General features: G+C 45.1%; 1 protein-coding gene across 6 annotated transcripts in view; it reads left to right on the forward strand.

Moving 5' to 3' along the window:
• Positions 1-18,698, forward strand: part of LOC105465042 (ankyrin repeat domain 29) — a 65,331-nt gene that overhangs the window by 12,902 nt on the left and 33,731 nt on the right. For 3 of the 6 annotated variants that reach the window (XM_011713239.2, XM_011713264.2, XM_011713248.2), the window contains exons 2-5: positions 1,410-1,520; positions 4,321-4,419; positions 11,684-11,782; positions 17,180-17,278. In XM_011713239.2, coding sequence (XP_011711541.2) covers positions 1,410-1,520; positions 4,321-4,419; positions 11,684-11,782; positions 17,180-17,278 — 408 coding nt within the window. Of the gene's footprint in view, positions 1-1,409; positions 1,534-4,320; positions 4,420-11,683; positions 11,783-17,179; positions 17,279-18,698 lie in introns of those variants that run through there. The other 3 variants (XM_011713275.2, XM_011713281.3, XM_011713254.2) reach the window with 3 other exon arrangements.

The following is an 18,698-nucleotide window of genomic DNA, read 5'->3' on the forward strand; positions in this document are numbered from 1 at the left end:
CTTTCATGGACTGTTCTCTACAAACTCATATCAATTATTTTAGAGAAGAAGAATGTACTACAGTTAGCTCTGCTACCCATTTGGAAGACCTGTTTTCTACTTCCATGCTTTCCATGGGTATGGCTCCAAAATTAACTTTGTAGCTTTAAAATAACCCGGCAGGCCCAGTGCCGTGGCTCACGCCTATAATCCCAGCACTTTGGGAGGCCGAGGTGGGTAGATTGCTTGAGCCCAGGAGTTCGAGACCAGCCTGGGCAACATAGCGAGAACCTGTCTACAGAAAATAAAATAATTAGCCAGTCATGGTGGCATGTGCCTGTGGTCTCAGCTACTCAGGATTCTGAGGTGGGAGGATAGCTTGAGCCTGAGAGGTTGAGGCTACAGTGAGTCATAAGTATGCCACTGCACTCCAGCCTGGGCAGCAGAGTGAGTCCCTGTCTCAAACAAACAAAGTGATCCAACAGTGGAATGAAGGATCCATATGAGGACATGTAATGGCATTATTTGCCCCAAGTTCCTTGTTCTCAACACAAACCTCTGGCAAGTTCCAGCTGAAGCAAAGAAAATTAGATGGAGGGCCGGGCGCGGTGGCTCATGCCTGTAATCCCAGCACTTTGGGAGGCCGAGGCAGGAGGATCACGAGGTCAAGAGATCAAGACCATCCTGGCCAACATGGTGAAACCCTGTCTCTACTAAAAAACAAAAATTAGCTGGGCGTGGTGGCGCATGCCTGTAGTCCCAGCTACTCAGGAGGCTGAGGCAGGAGAATCGCTTGAACCCAGGAGGGGGAGGTTGCAGTGAGCCAAGATCGCGCCACTGCACTCCGGCCTGGCAACGGAGTGAGACTCTGTCTCAAAAACAAAACAAAGAAACAAAAAAAGAAAATTAGGTGGAGGCAAAGTGAAACATTCACACAGGTAGATGGAATCAGATAGAAAGCGTTGAGGGCTTAGGAAAAGGGCAGGTAAACTCCTTTGAGAAGTCAGAATTGGGAGAAATTTTGCCCCACTTAGAGGTGAAGAAAGATTTGGAATGTTTCCGGGAGGAAATAGCATTTGAGCAGAACCTTGGCCTTGAAGGATGGAGGAAAATTCATTTCGAGCAAAAAGGAAACTGGGTGAACAAAAACACAACAGAGGCAGGAAAGTGAGAACATTAGTGGGAAATAGGTTATTAATAGTGCTGGATTATCAACAACACCGCTCTTCAGATCCATATGGTGGCTCAGGTGTCTGGAATCCAACAGCGTTCATTCTGTTATTACAGTCGTCTATTGCTGGAGGAGCAATCTTTCAAATGATGCTACACATCTGGATGTTCTCCTTTCTGAATGTTATTATCTATGTGCATAGAAGCAGTCATGTTAACTGACATCAATTTTAAGATCCTGTTTCATTTTGTTCTTGCAGAAGGAAACTCCACTTGCCAACGCTGCATTCTGGGCAGCCAGGAGAGGAAACCTGGCGCTGCTGAAGCTGCTGTTGAACAGCGGCCGGGTGGACGTGGACTGCAGAGACAGCGTACGATGGTTCGGTAGATGCATGCCCAGCATCTGTGGGCAGAGGAGCACCTCAGGAATACATTCCCCTTTACGATGCTTATTTACTTGTTCATGTGTTTGCTTGCTTTATCCTTTTTAAAACATCCAAGGTACTGTGGTGAACTTAAAAACATGCTGAGGGAAGTCAGAAAGAAAAGGAAACAATTAAAGGCATAAAACAGAAGGCAACCACAATAGGGAAAGAGGCACTTCACTGGGAATCAGAATTGGCAGATTACAAGAAGAAAAGCCTGTTTAGTGAACGAATTCAAGCCAACCACTTTAATGAAAAGATGGAGATAATTTAGAGCACAAGTGGGCTGCCATGGATGTGGGCGTTATGTTTCTTCTACAAGGATGAGAAAACAAAAATGGAAGCCTCCCCCCGGGCTTTTATCCTTTCATTACCTCTTGCAAACATAAGTACACTATTTGGCAATTTAAAAGGGGAAACAAAAATAGATACTAGTGCCCACCGGCAGATACCACTTAGAGTGCCTTCCCATCCCCAGCTAGAGGCAATCCTTTTTCTGTCCTCAGCAAGACTTCTCATCTCTGGGGACCAAGAGGACCTCCAGTGAGGAAAGGGAGCAAGCAGTGATGTTTTGATTTTAGAATTTGAATAAAAATGTTTCAAAGGAGTTTTGTTTTCCTAAAAACAGGGTGTGCCATTTCCAGCTTTTATTGTACAAGTTTGGTTCAGTGAAATCCACCACCAGCCCAAAAGTGAAATAGCTGTTTGCCCCAGTTGGCCCCGTTGGGGCATCAGGGCAGGATATCTTTGGTTTACAGGATATCTTTGGTTACACCTCCAGACCCACTCCACACCCTTCTCGCTCTTATTCCCACAGTCTGAACTGTATGTACTACTTCAGCAGACTCACTTCCCTCTGGCCTCCAGTGGTGTTTGGCCCATAGGAGCATCTGCAGGAGTCAGAGAGTGGGAGGAGAGGGATGTCAGGGAGCCCAGCGCCCTCCCTGTTTCTGTCTGGCAGCAGCGCCCCGCTGTTCTCTGCATCCTGGGAGCCACTCCCTTGCCCTGGCACCTTCAGGCTTCGGCTGGTCATGGACTCCCACTGTTCCTAAATCCCAGTACTATGCTGTTCTTTCTAGATGCCCTATGCCCAAGCCTTAGCTTAATAGTCTCTTTATTCCACTTTCTTCCAATTATCCCAATTTGAATGTACCATCTGTTCCTTGCCAGAACTCGGGCTGTTGTCAGGTCTTGGGCATCTGTGAACTGGCCATCTCGGTCTTATTTGGGTTTTATGGGATTGGTTCCTACACCACAGTGGGAAAACCACAGGGCAGAAACACCAGTTGTCACTGTGGCCAACATGGCGAAACTCCGCCTCTACTAAAAATACAAAAATTAGCTGGGTGTGGTGGCAGGCGCCTGTAATCTCAGCTACTCAGGAGGCTGAGGCAAGAGAATCGCTTGAACCTGGGAGGCAGAGGTTGTAGTGAGCCAAGATCATGCCATCGCACTCCAGCCTGGGAGACAAGAGTGAGACTTCGTCTCAAAAAAAAGAAATGCCATAGAGCCCCACTAAGAAGCCATTAGCTTTTCATTACTTTGCTACTTTACCTGTACTTTTTACATAAAGCAAACAAGACTTTCACAAAACTCACATGGCCATTGGCAGAAGTCAACAAAAGCCAGATGACAGCCTAACATTGAATTATCGTAATGTTATTTTAATATCTGACACTTACTGAACTAATATCTACCATTACTGTGTTAACCAAATTGCCTGACTTATCTCATTCACTAATTTAATCAGGCGGATACTTTTATTATTCCCCCATATTTCAGAAGAAGAGAATGAGACTGAAGGGTTACATGATGTGCCCAAGATCATACTGTCAGTGACTACTCAGCAATACTGCCTTCCTACAAAATCCCATAGATGAAAATAACACGAAGCCTCCAAATTTCACTTAATTACCCTATACCTAATGAGCCTCCCCTGTGTGCAGAGCCATCTGTCTCTCTCATCGTCCACTTCTGAGCAGCAGGTTGCTGAATATGCAGAGGTGGTAGCTAAGAATTTCAAGTGCTTGAAAACAACTGTAAGTCAGACTGCAAATGCCCACTTCAATTAGAAGGGTCCATATCACATGGTACACCTCAAGTCCTTGAATCTTAGAGCTGGGACAGACTTTGGTGATCGTCCCATCCAACCTCTCATTTAAAAAAATGAAATAAATGAGTCCAAGTAATTGTAAGCAAATTGCCCAGGTTACACTGTTGGTCAGTGACAGCCACCTGGGTTTAGCCCCCACAGCTCCTGACTCTCAGCTCTCTAGTGAGAGAGCTCTAGTCTCTCATTTCACCTGGTGCCATACATCTTTACCTGAATCATTTTGAAGATGAAGACTTTTAAATACAGAAAATCAGATGGTACCATTTAATTTTTTCTTTTGCATTAATAGCAATGTTTTGGCTCAGGAATCATTTAATAGGAATCATAAAATGAGAGCATTATATCATCGCTGCCTTAAAATGCAATAACTATGGTTCCTTTGGACTGTGCTTCTGAAGGTAATGGAAGTAAGTGAATTTTTAGATTGAAAATTCCAACCTCAGCAATTTATCGCTTTGCTTTTTCCCGTCTAGGCTGCATGATGAGATTATTCATGAGCACTTTTATCACTGCAGGGAATTTTGCCCTTGGGTGTGTTCTGAGTGGAGCTGACGTCTCTGCAGCATCTTTTCTAGGACCCTTCTCTCTGACATAGCAGTGGCCTAACTGTTCATCTGTCTCTCCTCCATCCAGCACGGCACCACGCTCCTGATGGTTGCTGCCTACGCTGGCCACATAGACTGTGTGAGGGAACTGGTTCTGCAAGGAGCAGACATCAATCTCCAGAGAGAGGTAGGTCAGGCTTTGTACTTGAAGAAAAATGACCAGGCTCAGAGATCTGAAGTTTTCATAACAGTGAACTGGTATAGGGGACAAGAGCCATCATTGCTTTTCTCCCACATTAAAGCCCATTGAAGAGTTTATTGTGCCTACAATGAGGTCCAGCAACATACTAGCAGTTATAATGCATTTGAGCGTAGCTTGTGGGGCACATCTGAGGTAACCAAACCTCTTACCACCTGCCTATAAACACTCACACTTTTTTTTTTGTCAAGCTTAAATCAGTTCTTTATTCTTCCCTTGGGATGAGATACTGTAGGATTTATAGCATTTTCACATAGATCATTATATTTTTAGAACAGTTGAGTCACCAGCGTATTTGTAATGAGACTCACTTGCTAGGATGTCTCAATCATCCTCCCCAAACCATGTTTTCAAAGGACTGCTCTATAACTGGCCATGAATTAAATAAGCTCTCCTGAAAAAAGCCATATGGGTCAACACTGGACAAAAATGTGAGCCTGTTCCCACACTTCATTCGAAGACAATCCTGGGAGTTTGGTCTTGCTTGAGGATCCATTCTTGGTCTAATCTAGAGAGGCAGAAGGGAGGCTGGACTTTTTTTTTCTTTCTTCTTCTTTTTTTTTTTTTAAGACGGAGTCTCGCTCTGTGGCCCAAGCTGGAGTGCAGTGGCGCTATCTCGGCTCATGCAACCACTGCCTCCCGGGTTCAAGCGATTCTCCTGCCTCAGCCTCCCGAGTAGCTGGGACTACAGGTATGTGCCACCACACCAGGCTAATTTTCTGTATTCTTAGTAGGGATGGGGTTTCACCATGGTGGCCAAGATGGTCTCGATCTCCTGACCTCGTGATCCACCCACCTGAGCCTCCCAAAGTGCTGGGATTGCCTAGGCCAGGACATTTTGACATACTTTGGGGCTCAGTTCTGAGAAGGCTCCATCCATATATTTCCAAGCTGATGTAGGACCTGGTAAACTAATCTTTGTGGAGACACACGCTCAGATCATCCCTAGAGTGCATCTGACCTCTCAGTTCACACTGACTCAGACCTGAGATGGGCTTCCTGGGCAAGTCCAGACTGAACCACTTGGTTTTCCTCAGTCCAGCCTTATTTTATCCCGGGTCCTGCCTTGCAACATTTTAGAAAGACAATTCACCAGCCAAACTTCCGTCAAGCCAGTATATCGTATATCTCATTCTTCCAGCCTGGACCGTCACCTCTGAGTGGAGCAAATTAAGACACGTCAGGTGTCAGGACTGTCTCAAGAGTTCCAGGTGTAACATACGCCTGGGCAACATAGCAAGACCCCATCTCTACAAAAAAATTTAAAAATTTAGCCAGACATGGTAGTCCACACCTGTAGTACCAGTTACTTGAGATGCTGAGGTTAGAGGCTTGTTTAAGCCCAGAAGTTACAGGCTGCAGTGAGCCATGATGGCACTACTGCACTCCAGCATGGGCGACGCAGCGAGACCCTGACTCAAAAATAGAGTTCCAAGGCACATCCAGATGTCCTTCCCACCACCCGTCTGGGTGTTGGACGCCTTGGCTGTGGACCACGAAAGAGTGACATGCAGAATCTGGGTCTGGGTCTCTGTAGCCCTGGATCAACAGGCCTGGTCTATTGAGAGGAACAGTATAAAGAGACTACAGCAAATGCAATCTTCTCACAAACAGATTCTTTGGTGCAATTTCTATAACACTAGATCGTTGTTTTAGGCCATTTTCACTTCAGCACTTAATTTTCCTGTGGGATGAAAGTATCTGGACCCATTTAGAATTATAGTTTAAAATTACTTTAATCTTTTTATTTTTCCTCTCTGCTTTATGGTCTTTGTTTATTACAACTTTAAAGACAGATTTTCTCTAATAAAAACAATATGGTCCAGATCTGGTTTACTTTAAAAACTTTATCCTGAAGGACAAATTCAACATGCACAAAAATCTCTCTGAAACAACTGAGAAAAGCAGCTAGAAGAGAGAAGTATTTGATTTCTAGCCAGTCTATGGTTTCTATGGTTGTATATTTATCCATTTGGTTCCAGTTGCTCAGCTAATCTTGGAGATGAAAACGCTCGCAGCACTGAGAACAAAAGCCTTTGAAGATTTACCAAAGTGTATTCAGCTTAATGGTAACTTGTGTGGCTCAAATGACGGTGCTGTATACGTTCCTGGAAGTCCTTGAATTTCCTGAGACTGTGTCAGTCTGGAGCAAGAGGGCTGCCAAGCCAAAGGCAGACCCCATCCTCCTGTACCAGTTTTGGAAGCTGAAATAGTGCCTTGCAGTGCTTTGAAACTTACTCCTATGGCAGACTTCTGCCTTGATCCATTGTTAATCCACTTTGCAGTATCAGAATATTTGTCTCCTGAAAAACTACCTGCCACTCTGCTTAGGTCAGCTCTCTAGATACACAGAGCTTGCTAGAGAGACAAACTGGAAGCTAATGTTCCTGAAACACTATTGCTTTAAAGAACCCACAATTGGCTGATGATACCTCTCAGGCATAGGAGCTGCAAATGCAGTTGGCATGAAGCCTGAAGTAAGGCACACATATTTAAAACTTTTATTCACATTCCAGACTAAGGTCTAGGTCCTATTGTCGATGGATTGCTGCATTGAGGTACTGAATGATTGATAGTAGTATGTATGTTCTAAAATCAACTCAAACTGCTCTAATAATGATTTATGCAATTAATGTGTCAAGAAGGCCTATTGAAAAACAAATTCTTTTACTAAGGAAACAACTTCTAGAAAAGATCTTTGGTAGTCTCTACAATTTAATGTCTGTTGAGAAAGTGGGAGTTTTCCTATTCTAGCCAAGTTTCTTCCTCTAGAACTATTGATTCCCTAAGGTTTCTGGAACCCAGCATCCTCAACTGTAACAAAGCAGTGGGAGGATGCTTCCCACTTATTTCTGTGGGAACCAAGGGGAAAATCACACCTGCACTGCAGGCAGAAAGGCCCTGTGAATGGTCACAATGCCTGTGCCTTCCTGAGACAGAGTCTGGCTGAGGGCACAGCCTGATGTGGGTTATATCTATCTGGGAAGGTGTTACATGTTCTCCCTCAGTGGTGGTCGTATCAGCACCCTAGATTCTTGTAATCTCCCAGGATAGAAGTCAAGAGAGATTGTCAGATAGCAAAGAGAAAGTTTGTTTAGCTTGTGCATAAGGGAACCAGGTTCTGTTATGGAAAGGAAAAGGGTTGGCTGCTCCCCAAGAGAAGTATGTGGGTTTGTTTTATAGGGCCTTTTTAAAGGGAAGGGTTTAGTTGGGGCATGTATAGGAGGGGTTTCTGCAGCACTTGCACAGTAGCTCAATATGCTTTTTTATGCATCGCATGTAAGATTAGCATTTTAAATCTCTACCTTCAGGTTTGATTTTTAGCATTAAGATAAGGAAGAGGTGACTGTAAGTTGAAGTTTAAGTCTAACTCTGCATGCAGGGCACCAGGAAGTCCCTACCCACCTAAAGTGAGAATTGTGGTTGGTCTTTTGTTGCTGATTGGCTGTCACAGGATCCTTAGGGTGTCACTTTGCCAGCAGGAAATCTCCATGACTGGCAGTGCCTTCCGCCCGAGTGTTGCTCAGGCCCGTTGGGCTCATTCTGCCCACTTGGCCCAGCAGGCTGCGCTCAGTTCACCCTACCAGCCCAGATCCCACACCTGCCAAAGGCAAGCCAGGTGTGTGAGCAAGCATGGGGTCCAGCCACTGCACACAACCAGGCATGCCAGCTGTGGTGAGGCTGGCAGCTCCAGGGACTGGCACAGGCACCAGCTCTGTGTGAGGCTGTGGCTGGACCAGGTGTACCGCAAGTGGCTTCCACTGCAGGCACCAGGGAATGTAGTGGTGCCTGGAAGCTTGGAGATGCCAGGAATCGCAGAACCCCAAAGAGGGTATCATAGCCCTGTCTCAGGGGGCCCCTAGGTCTGGGCTCCCCGAAGGGCCACAGCTCTTCTCTCCTCATCACCTGCAATGTGGTGAGCAGAAGGCATGTTTCAGCCCTGTTCGTGTTATAAACAGGGTCATTCAGCAGGTCCCAAATTCTTGTCCCACATCCAAGAAGAATGAGGTATGCAAACAACTGGAGGGTGAACAAAGTGGAGAGGAGCTTCGTTGAGTGACAGAACAGCTCCCAGGAGACCCGAAGTGGGTGACTCCTTTCTGCAGCCAGGTTGTTCTAACAAGTGTTCAGCTCTCAGTGGGGAGGAGACCCATAGTGGGTAGCTCCTTTCCACAGGCAGGTCATCCTGACGATTTGAGGAGACCCAAAATTGATAGCTCCTCCCACAGCCGGTAGTCCCGACATCTGTGTCCAGCTCTCAGCAGAGAGGAGACCCACAGTGTGTAGCTCCTTCCCGTAGCTGGTAGTCCTGACCTGTGTGTCCAGCTCTCAGTGGACAGGAGACTCACAGTGGGTAGATCCTTCCAGCAGCTGGTAGTCTGGACATCTTTTTGAATCTGGCTGAGTCAGAGATTTTTATGGGCTCAGAAAGGAGGGGTGTGTGCTGATTGGTCCATGGGAAACCATGGGTAGGAACGTGTCTGCCTCCCACCATCAACATGCCATCCACAGCACCCAGGCTGTTCCTTCCAAGGGGCGCCTACAGGCCCACACCTAGCTGCCCTCAGCCCCTCGACCTCCGTCCTGTGCTTGTCAGCACCCGAAGTCTGGAGGGGGCCAAGGTCGGGGACAAGGCTGGCATATCAGCACCACCTCAAGCACACACACCTCAAGCATGTACTTGCCTAGCCAGGTCATGACAGACAGCACCCAGGCTCGGCTACAACTTTGCTCCGCACCGGAGCAGGTGCTGGGAGTGGGGAGAGGCCAGGGAGCAGGAGCAGGCACTTCCAAGCCTGCGGGGGAAATGGGGGCTTCCCAGGCCCAGAGAGCACAGGGATGCCCAGAACTGGAGCTGCAGCTGGGCATGGCTCTCCCACCCATCAACTCAGTAGGGGACAGGGCTCCCACCTGCTTCCAGCTCCCACTGGACCTGAGGAGCGTGCAGCCCCAGCCGTACCTCCCCCGTGGCAGCCTGCATCTTCGCAGCCGCTGCTCCAGACAGGCTGCCGCTGCAATCAGTGAGATGTTAGGCAAGCTACAGCTTGAGTAAGGGGCTTTTTTTTTTCTAGACCACATTTAAAAACAGGCAAACAAGTGGGTGGATCCTGCCTGTCTCAGTGGGTCTTATTGTCCCCACTCCCATCCCACACATGCATGCACACACACACATATTCACAGAGACACCCAGGCCCTTAGGAACAAGTTTGAAGCATGATCACTAGCTTATAGGCCAGGCTGTCCTCAGCTTTTCACACGTGAGCCAGACCTACCACCTTAACAGCTTTGGGTAAACTATGGAAAAAGGGGTTTCTTTTCACTGTGTCTGGTAAGGTGTAGTACTAGCTTTGTCCCAAGCTCCAAGCTCAGAAGTGAAGAGTACCTCTATAGGAAAAATGTATGTTGCCCACAAGAATGGTTCATGATTTTGCTCATATTACACCGTGGTTTGGGTACCAGTCTTTGAGTAGGCTTGTAAAAGTAGATAGGAAGGGAGGATGCTAAAAACCGTCTCAGAATATCATGATCAGTTTACATTTTAGAATCAGGCTGTTTCTTGTTATTATGTCCCATTTTGAGAAATGTTTTGAGCTCATTTTGACTCTGGGCTTGCAATTGGAGAAGTTTGTGGGTGAATTACTTATTTTCCTTCTTGTACAAGTAGTCTTCCACTCTGGGGCACTAAACGTTGTAATTTGAATTCTTCCCTGTATTAATGAATGCTAGTGTTTACCAAACACTATACCAAATATCTCGAGTTTCCAAGGGCTGCTGTGACAAATTAACACAAACTGGGTGGCTTTGAATATCAGGAATTTATTCTCTCGGATCTGGAGGCCAGAAGTCCAAAATCAAGGTGTGGGCTGTGCCACACTGCCCCTGGAGGCTCCTGCGGGGATTCCCTTCCTGGCCTCTTCCAGCCCCTGGTGGCCGTCAGCACTCTCTCCTCATGGCAACAGCTCTCCAGTCTCTGCCTGTGTGGTCACATTGCCTTCTCTCTGGGTCAAATATCCCTCTGCCTCACTTTAAAAAAAAAAAACTTTTATTGTTTTTTGTTGTGGTAAAATACACATAATGTAAACTTAAACCCTTAGCCATTTTTAAGTGTACAGTCTTATTAAATGCATTCATAATGTTGTACAACCAGCATCACCATCCATCTATCTCTATAACTCCTTTCATTTTGTAGAACTACACAACTCTGTATCCATTAATAATAACTTCCTATACTCCCCTTCCCCCAGCCCCTGGCAACCAGCATCCTGCTTTCTGGTTCTATGACTCTGACTACTTTAGATATCACAGTAGGCTGGGTGCAGTGGCTCATGCCTGTAATCCCAGCACTTTGGGAGGCCAAGGTGGGCAGCTCACTTGAAGCCAGGACTTTGAGACCAGCCTGATCAACATAGTGAAACTGTGTCTCCTAAAAATACCAAAAAAACCAGCCAGGTGTGGGGGTGCATGCCTGTAATCCCAGCTACTTGGGAGGCTGAGGCATGAGAATCACTTGAACCTGGGAGGCAGAGGTTGCAGCGAGCCGAGATGGCGCCACTGCACTCCAACCTGGGTGACAGAGCAAGACTCTGTCTCAAAAAAAAAAAAAAAAAAAAAAAAGATATCATAGTAGAATCATCTAGTTGTTGGCCTTTTGTGACTAGTTTATTTCACTTAGCATATCATCAGGACTCATCCATGTTGTAGCATGTCAGAATTTCCTTTCTTTTTAGCTACATAATAGTCCGTTGTATGGATACATCACATTTTGCTTGTCCGCTCATCCATAGATGGACACTTAGGTGGCTTCCACATTTTAGCTATTGTGAGTAGTGCCTCTGCCTCACTCTTAGGACGCTTGTCATTAGATTTAGGGCCCACCCAGATAACCCAGGACAAGCTCGTCTCAAAATCCTTAACTTAATCACATCTTTTGCAGTAGAAAATAATATTCATAAATTTTAGGATGGGGACAGATCTTTTGAGGAGCCACCATTCATCCCATTTCACTAAGAATAAAGTTTTCCTTTCCTTTTGTCACTTCTCTGACCAAAAAATAAGAATCTGTTCCAATGTAGCCCCTTCCTAGGCTAGAAGGTTTCTATGCAAGGATATTGTTTTGTATTCTTTGCAGATGTTCTAATCAAATGTAATGTAACCAAATGTCTTTCAAAACTAGCCTCTCCCTCTCTCCCAGTCAGGTACAACTGCCCTATTCTTTGCCGCCCAGCAAGGCCATAATGATGTCGTGAGATTTCTCTTTGGATTTGGAGCATCCACTGAATTTAGGACCAAAGTAAGATAACGTTCTCGATTTTGTATTATGTTGAAGAATTTCAGCAGCCATGAGTATTGCTTTTCTCCTCATCTATGGTACGAATTTGTGTTTCCCTTTTTACAAGATTCTCAAACCTAAGTAAGTGGATTTCCTCAAGGTTCCTTGTAATGGTTCAGGGGTAGCTCTAAGGGTTCCATTCAAAACATTACATTTTTACTCTGGGCTCACAATTGGAAAATTGTATGGGGAATAACTTCTATCCTTTCCTGAACTGACACCTTTCTACTGTAGAACACTAAATTTTGTAACCAGGAACAGTGGCTTTCTAACTTTCCCTGTTTCCGTGTTCTTTTTCCCACTTAAGATTAATTCTGATACTATGATAGGAATTGTTGGAAGTATTAATCTGATCCTACTAGATCTGAGACATTTCTGAAGAGGGTGGTTTAGCAGGCAGCTTGCTTTCATGAGCTGTCCTCACTGAAATACATAATACATAGCTACAGTTTATATAGTTGGGAAACTATATAGTGGTTCTTCCTTTAAAGAAGTAATTGGCCAGGCGCGGTGGCTCACATCTGTAATCCCAACAATTTGGGAGGCCGAGGCAGGGGGATCACGAGGTCAGGAGTTCGAGACCAGCCTGACCAACATGGTGAAACCCTGTCTCTACTAAAAATACAAAAAAAAAAAAAATTAGCCAGGCATGGTGGCTCACGCCTGTAATCCCAGCTACTCAGGAGGCTGAGGCAGGCGAATCACTTGAACTCGGGAGGCAGAGGTTGCAGTGACCAGGATCACACCACTGCACTCCGGCCTGGGCAACAGAGTGAGACTCTGTCTCAAAAAAAAAAAAGTAATTGATTTTCATTTTTGACGTATATATAAGAAAGCTGAGAATGTAGAAAGATTAATTTCATGTTCACAGTATGATTTTACGTGATAATATTTTGTAGTAGCAGAATTTGAACTTCCATAAGATTTTTGTAATTGTCAGCTCATTTCTAGCCTGGTTATAATTTTTAAATTTCTGAAAATTTGCACAAGTTGGAAACTTTTAGTTTTCTTAGTTAATCCTTTTTGTGGACTATTTAGATATCAAGGGAGTTTCCAATGAGATTTTTTTTCTGTTAAAATGGTAACTACTGGAGCTGGCCAAGGTGGCTCATGCCTGTAATCCCAGCACTTTGGGAAACTGAGGCAGGAGGATAGTTTGAGCTCAGGCGTTCAAGACCAGCCTGGGCAATAAAGCTAGCCCTCATCTCTATTTAAAAAAAAAAAAAAAAGAATTCGCTGGGCATGGTGGCACATGCCTATAGTCCCAGCTATTTGGGAGACTGAGGCAGGCAGATCACTTGAGCCCGAGGGGTCAAGGCGGCAATGAGCCATGATCATGCCACTGCACTCCAGCCTGGGTCACAGAGGAAGACCCTGTCTCAAAAAAATTAAAAATAAATCAAATAATAAAATTCTAACCATTAAGTAGATGTAAGTTCATATAAGGCTTTGTCTTTTCTGAAACCTTCTGTTGTACTATGTATATGCCTCCAAACTTACTGAGTATGACATACAGTAATACTATATATATATATATACACACACACACATTATTATTTTATTTTCTATTATAAAAGTGATGTAACTAAAAATAGAAGTAAAGTCCTATGAACCTAAATATCAACTATTTGAACTAAGGTCAAAATGATCATGAGTGACCATATGGCTGCTTCAGTCTTCTTGGTTAACGAGCGAATACTGGCTTAAAGCCTTTGTACGTGAGCCAGTTTGTACTATTTCAGAAATCCATGGAACATGGAACTCAGGATGAGCAATTCCACAGGTTTCCATTAGGTCAGCTGCAGGAATCAAGAGCTTTCCATGGGAAGAAGAGAGGGCTGAGAGGCTTTCAGTTTTAAATGATCCTGTCATCAAAACTTGGCTTCAACAATTGTTCTCACTGTTACTAAATCTATATGCCCCAAAACTGTGTTTTATAAAATATAAGAGGCTGGGCATGGTGGCTCACACCTAGCACTTTGGGAGGCTGAGGCAGGCAGATCGCTTGAGCCCAGGAGTTCAAGACCAGCCTGGGCAATATGACGAAACCCCATCTTTACCAAAAATATAAAAATTAGCCAGCCATGGTGGCATGTGCCTGTAGTCCCAGCTACTTGGGACGCTGAGATGAGAGGATCACTTGAGCCTGGAAGGTCAAGGCTGCAGTGAGTCATGACTGCGCCACTATACTCCAGCCTGGGTGACAGAGTGAAACCCTGTCTCAAAAAAAAATTTTTTTAATTAAATAAAAGATGCCAGGTGTGATGGCTCACACCTGTAATCCCAGCACTTTGGAAGGCCAAGGTGAAAGGATTGCTTGAGACCAGGGGTTGGAGACCAGCCTGGGCAATGTAGCAAGATCCTATCTCTATAAAACATTTTTTAAAAAATTAGTCAGGTATTGTGATGCCAGCTACTCAGGAGGCTGAGGTGGGAGGATTGCTTTAGCCCAGGAGTTCCAGACCAGCTTGGGCCACATAGCAAGACCCGATCTATAAAAAAGTAAAAAATATTTTAAAAGCTGGCACAGTGACATACATCTGTAGTCCCAGCTACTCAAGAGGCTAGGGCAGGAAGATTGCTTGAGCCCAAAAGTTCAAGGCTGCAGTGAGCCATGATTGTACCACTGCAGCCCACCTGGGCGACAGAGCAGGACCCTGACATACATACATACATACAAACAAAAATAACAGCAGTTCGTCTATGAGAATCATCATATTTTATCTTTTCTGTTACTTTATTAGGCAGGAAAATTTATTACTTTATTAGCTAGGAAAATTGACAGGACAAAACTTAGAATGGTGCTTATTCCTGCTGTTACGCAATTTTGTGATGCCTCCTCACCACCACCATCTACCCCCAGCCTCAGTCTCCCTCCTCTCCATTCCCCACTCTTCAAAGCCCATCTCAAGCACCCTCCCCCACCACAGAGCCTGACTCTGGGGAGGCCCTACCCAGCCACACGCAGCCTGCAGCCCCGTAGGATGTTACCTGCCTATGAACTCGAGACCTTTTATAGCAGTGTTTCTCCACGTGAGGCCCAGCTGCCACCTGCCTACATAATCAACCCACATGACTGGTCAAAAGGCATATTTCTGGATCTCACCCCAGACCTACTGAAGGCGGGGCTGAGGGTGGGGCTCTATGAGTAGGTATTTTGAACAAATACCTTATTCCCAAATTTAGAAACTACAATATCTTATATTTATGATTCATATTTTTTAACCAGATTATGTGTTTTTGAATTACTTATAATTAGCTCAGATGTACAGTTCAAAGAGCCAGACAACTCAACAACGCTAGATGGGAAAAGAGAATGCCTTAGCTGTAGCACCTGACGAAAACCATTAAGGGTTTTAGTTGGCCACAAACTCAATGAGTCAGCAGTGTGATGTGGTTGGTAGAAAAGCTCTTTCTAATTTAGGCTGCAGAGATAAAAGTAGAGTAGAGGGAACACAGGAATATCCCATTCCACATTACAGCACGTGTACTTTATAGTGTTCTGCTTAGTTGGTTTCTGTTTTTTTTTTACTTTGTTTGTTTGTTTTGACACAGTGTCTCGCCCTGTCACCCAGGTTGGGGTGCAGTGGTGTGACTTGACTCACTGCAACCTCCACTTCCCGGGCTCAATCAATCCTCCGACCTCAGCCTCCCAAATTGCTGGGACTCCAGGTGCACACCATCACGCACGCCCTGGCTGATTTTTGTGTTATTTGTAGAGATGGAGTTTTGCCATGTTGCTCAGGCTTCTGCTTTGTTTTTAGGGCCTCACTTTTAAAGAGACCTGGACAAACTGGCACATGTTAAAAGGAAAACACTAAGTAGGATGGTGAGAGACACACAGAATGTGCCATAGCTATCCACTCTTTTAATGGACGCAGGTCTTGTCCCATGAGGGCAGTGGCCCCAGAGGGTTACCCCGTAAAAACTCCTTAATCTCAGTGGTCTGCCACTGGGTTACGTCACAGGGAGAAGACGGCGTTTGCACGGGAAGTCTCTGGCCAGAAGCCCTGGGAGGCTTTCCTGATGATTCCAAGAAGAACTGACAAGACCTGCTACAGACTTTCTGTTCTGTATTTCTCATATTGAGAAGCAAATAGATGATTCTGCATTTGGCACAGGAATTTTCTAAGTTAATTCATAATAAATGGCCGGGCGCGGTGGCTCAAGCCTGTAATCCCAGCACTCTGGGAGGCCGAGGCGGGCGGATCACGAGGTCAGGAGATCGAGACCATCCTGGCTAACACGGTGAAACCCCGTTTCTACTAAAAAAAATACAAAAAACTAGCCGGGCGAGGTGGCGGGCGCCTGTAGTCCCAGCTATTCGGGAGGCTGAGGCAGGAGAATGGCGTAAACCCGGGAGGCGGAGCTTGCAGTGAGCTGAGATCCGGCCACTGCACTCCAGCCCGGGCGACAGAGCGAGACTCCGTCTCAAAAAAAAAAAAAAAAAAAAAATTCATAATAAATAACTTGGTCAAATAACTGTAATACATCTCTAGCAAGCCACTCACATATACAACATAATCATGTCCTTAGGATGAACTCTGCCATAATTATAAAGAAAAAGTAAAAGGGATAAAAGAGGGAAAGTAGGCCAGACGTGGTGGCTCATGCCTATAATCCCAGCACTTTGGGAGGCTGAGGCAGGCAGATCATTTGAGGTCAGGAGTTCAAGACCAGCCTGCCAACATAGTGAAACCCCGTCTCTACTAAAAATACAAAAATTAGCCGGGCATGGTGGTGTACAGGCAGGAGGATTGCTTGAGCCCAAGAGTTCGAGACCAGCCTGGGCAACATAGCAAGACCCTGTCTCTAGTACAAATTAAAAAAAAAAAAAATAACTGGATGTGGTGATGTACGCCTATAGTCCCAACAACTCAGGAGGCTGAGGTGGAAGGATCGCTTGAGCTGAGGAGGTTGATGCTGCGTTGAGCTGTGGTGGCACCACTACACTGCAGGTCTGGGTAACGGAGGGAGACCCTGTCTCAAAAAAAAAAAAGAGAGAGAGAGAGAGAGACAGACAAGGTCTTACTGTGTTTCCAGGGCTGGTCTTGAACTCCTGGAACAGTAGTCTCAGCTACTTAGGAGGCTGAGGCAAGAGAATCGCTTGAACCCAGGAGGCAGAGATTGCAGTAAACCGAGATTGCACCACTGCACTCCAGCCTGGAAGACAGAGCAAGACTCCTTCTCAAAAAAAAAAAAAAAAAAAAAAAAAAAAAAAAAAAAAAGAGGGAAAGTGAGTTTGTTATTATCTTTGGGAAAACTCTCTTCCTAAATTCTATGTATGTGAGGAGCATCTGCTTGGTGAAATATGTGCCTGCACCACCTCTAATGTGTTTATGTTTTGCGTGTCCATAGGACGGGGGCACCGCCCTGTTGGCTGCCAGTCAGTACGGGCACATGCAGGTGGTGGAGACCTTGCTGAAGCACGGAGCAAACATCCATGACCAACTTTATGTGAGTGCATTTCAGGGGGACATCAGGACATTTCTCATCACACACAAAATTGCAGTCTAAATTCAGATGCCAGAAATGCCAACTTCAAAAATATTGTAGTGGACAGTAGGACTTTGGTCTGAGTCAAGAGAAAAATATGTAGCGGACCAGATGGGCTTTTTTAAATATAGAAATCATGTATTGGCCAGGCACAGTGGCTTACGCCTATAATCCCAGCATTTTGGGAGGCCAAGGTGGGTGAATCACAAGGTCAGAAGTTCGAGACCAGCTTGGCCAACGTGGTGAAACCCCAGCTCTACTAAAAATACAAAAATTAGCTGGGGATGGTGGCAGGTGCCTGTAATCCCAGCTACTCAGGAGGCTGAGGCAGGAGAATCGCTTGACCCAGGAGGTGAAGGTTGCAGTGAGCTGAGATCACACTACTGCACTCCAGTCTAGGCGACTTAGCAAGACTCTGTCCCCTGCCACACAAAAAAGAAACCATGTATCTTATTTACCCATCTCTGTTCTCCCTTTTAAATCTGTTTGTTGTGCAGATGAAACATTTCATGTACCTATGCAATTAAGACTTTCGAAAATCATGTGATGCTTATTGGTACCATGACAAACCACAAAGCCCAGCATATGGACTTGCTGAAAACCAAAATATACAAAATTTTTCTCAATGTGCTCATTGGATATAAAAAATATACTGTTGTAGTATTTGTGAGGAAGGGCACAAACAGGAGAAATCTAAGGTATTTGGAAGAAAAGTGAGGTTGGATGGATGAAGACCTCTGTGAAATATATGCATTCCATTGACCTGTGAAAGGCATCCACTGCTAGTGCGGGTCTGTTTGCAGCTGTCAATTAGTACATCACCCAAGGGCCTTTCGATTGATTGTTACTATAATGCCATAGGATTTATGGCAAACATTACTCCAGTTTTGTAGGAAAAAACAGAATATAGGGAGATGAATAGACTTGACAGTCTCATGGTGAAGCGTGGAAAAATTCCTACTTCCAGTGATCTAGGAACTGTATTTTAGGCTGTCCTACAGCTAGGCATTTAACCCTTATGCCTGGGGCACTGTACTTCCATAGACGTGTAATGAGCTGTGTAGGTGTGAACTTTTCCATTTGAACACCCTTTCCAGAGTTTACATGGTTAACCCTGACAAATCACAGGCCTCTTTGAAATTCATAGCAGCTAGCCTCACCCTCTGCACTTCAAAATCTGTAACACTCTTTGAGCCTGCAACATTACCAGTAGAATGATTGAATTACTTGATAATGATCTAAAGAAGCAATTCTCAACTCTGGCTGCCCATTAGAATTATCTGGGGAGGTTTAAAAAAATACCAATTTTGAGGCCCACCCCAGACCAACAAAACTGGAGTCTCTGAAGGCACAGCTTGGGCAACAGGTGTTTCTCACATGT

The sequence above is a fragment of the Macaca nemestrina genome, chromosome 19, assembly GCF_043159975.1.
Source record: "Macaca nemestrina isolate mMacNem1 chromosome 19, mMacNem.hap1, whole genome shotgun sequence".
NCBI lineage: Eukaryota > Metazoa > Chordata > Mammalia > Primates > Cercopithecidae > Macaca > Macaca nemestrina.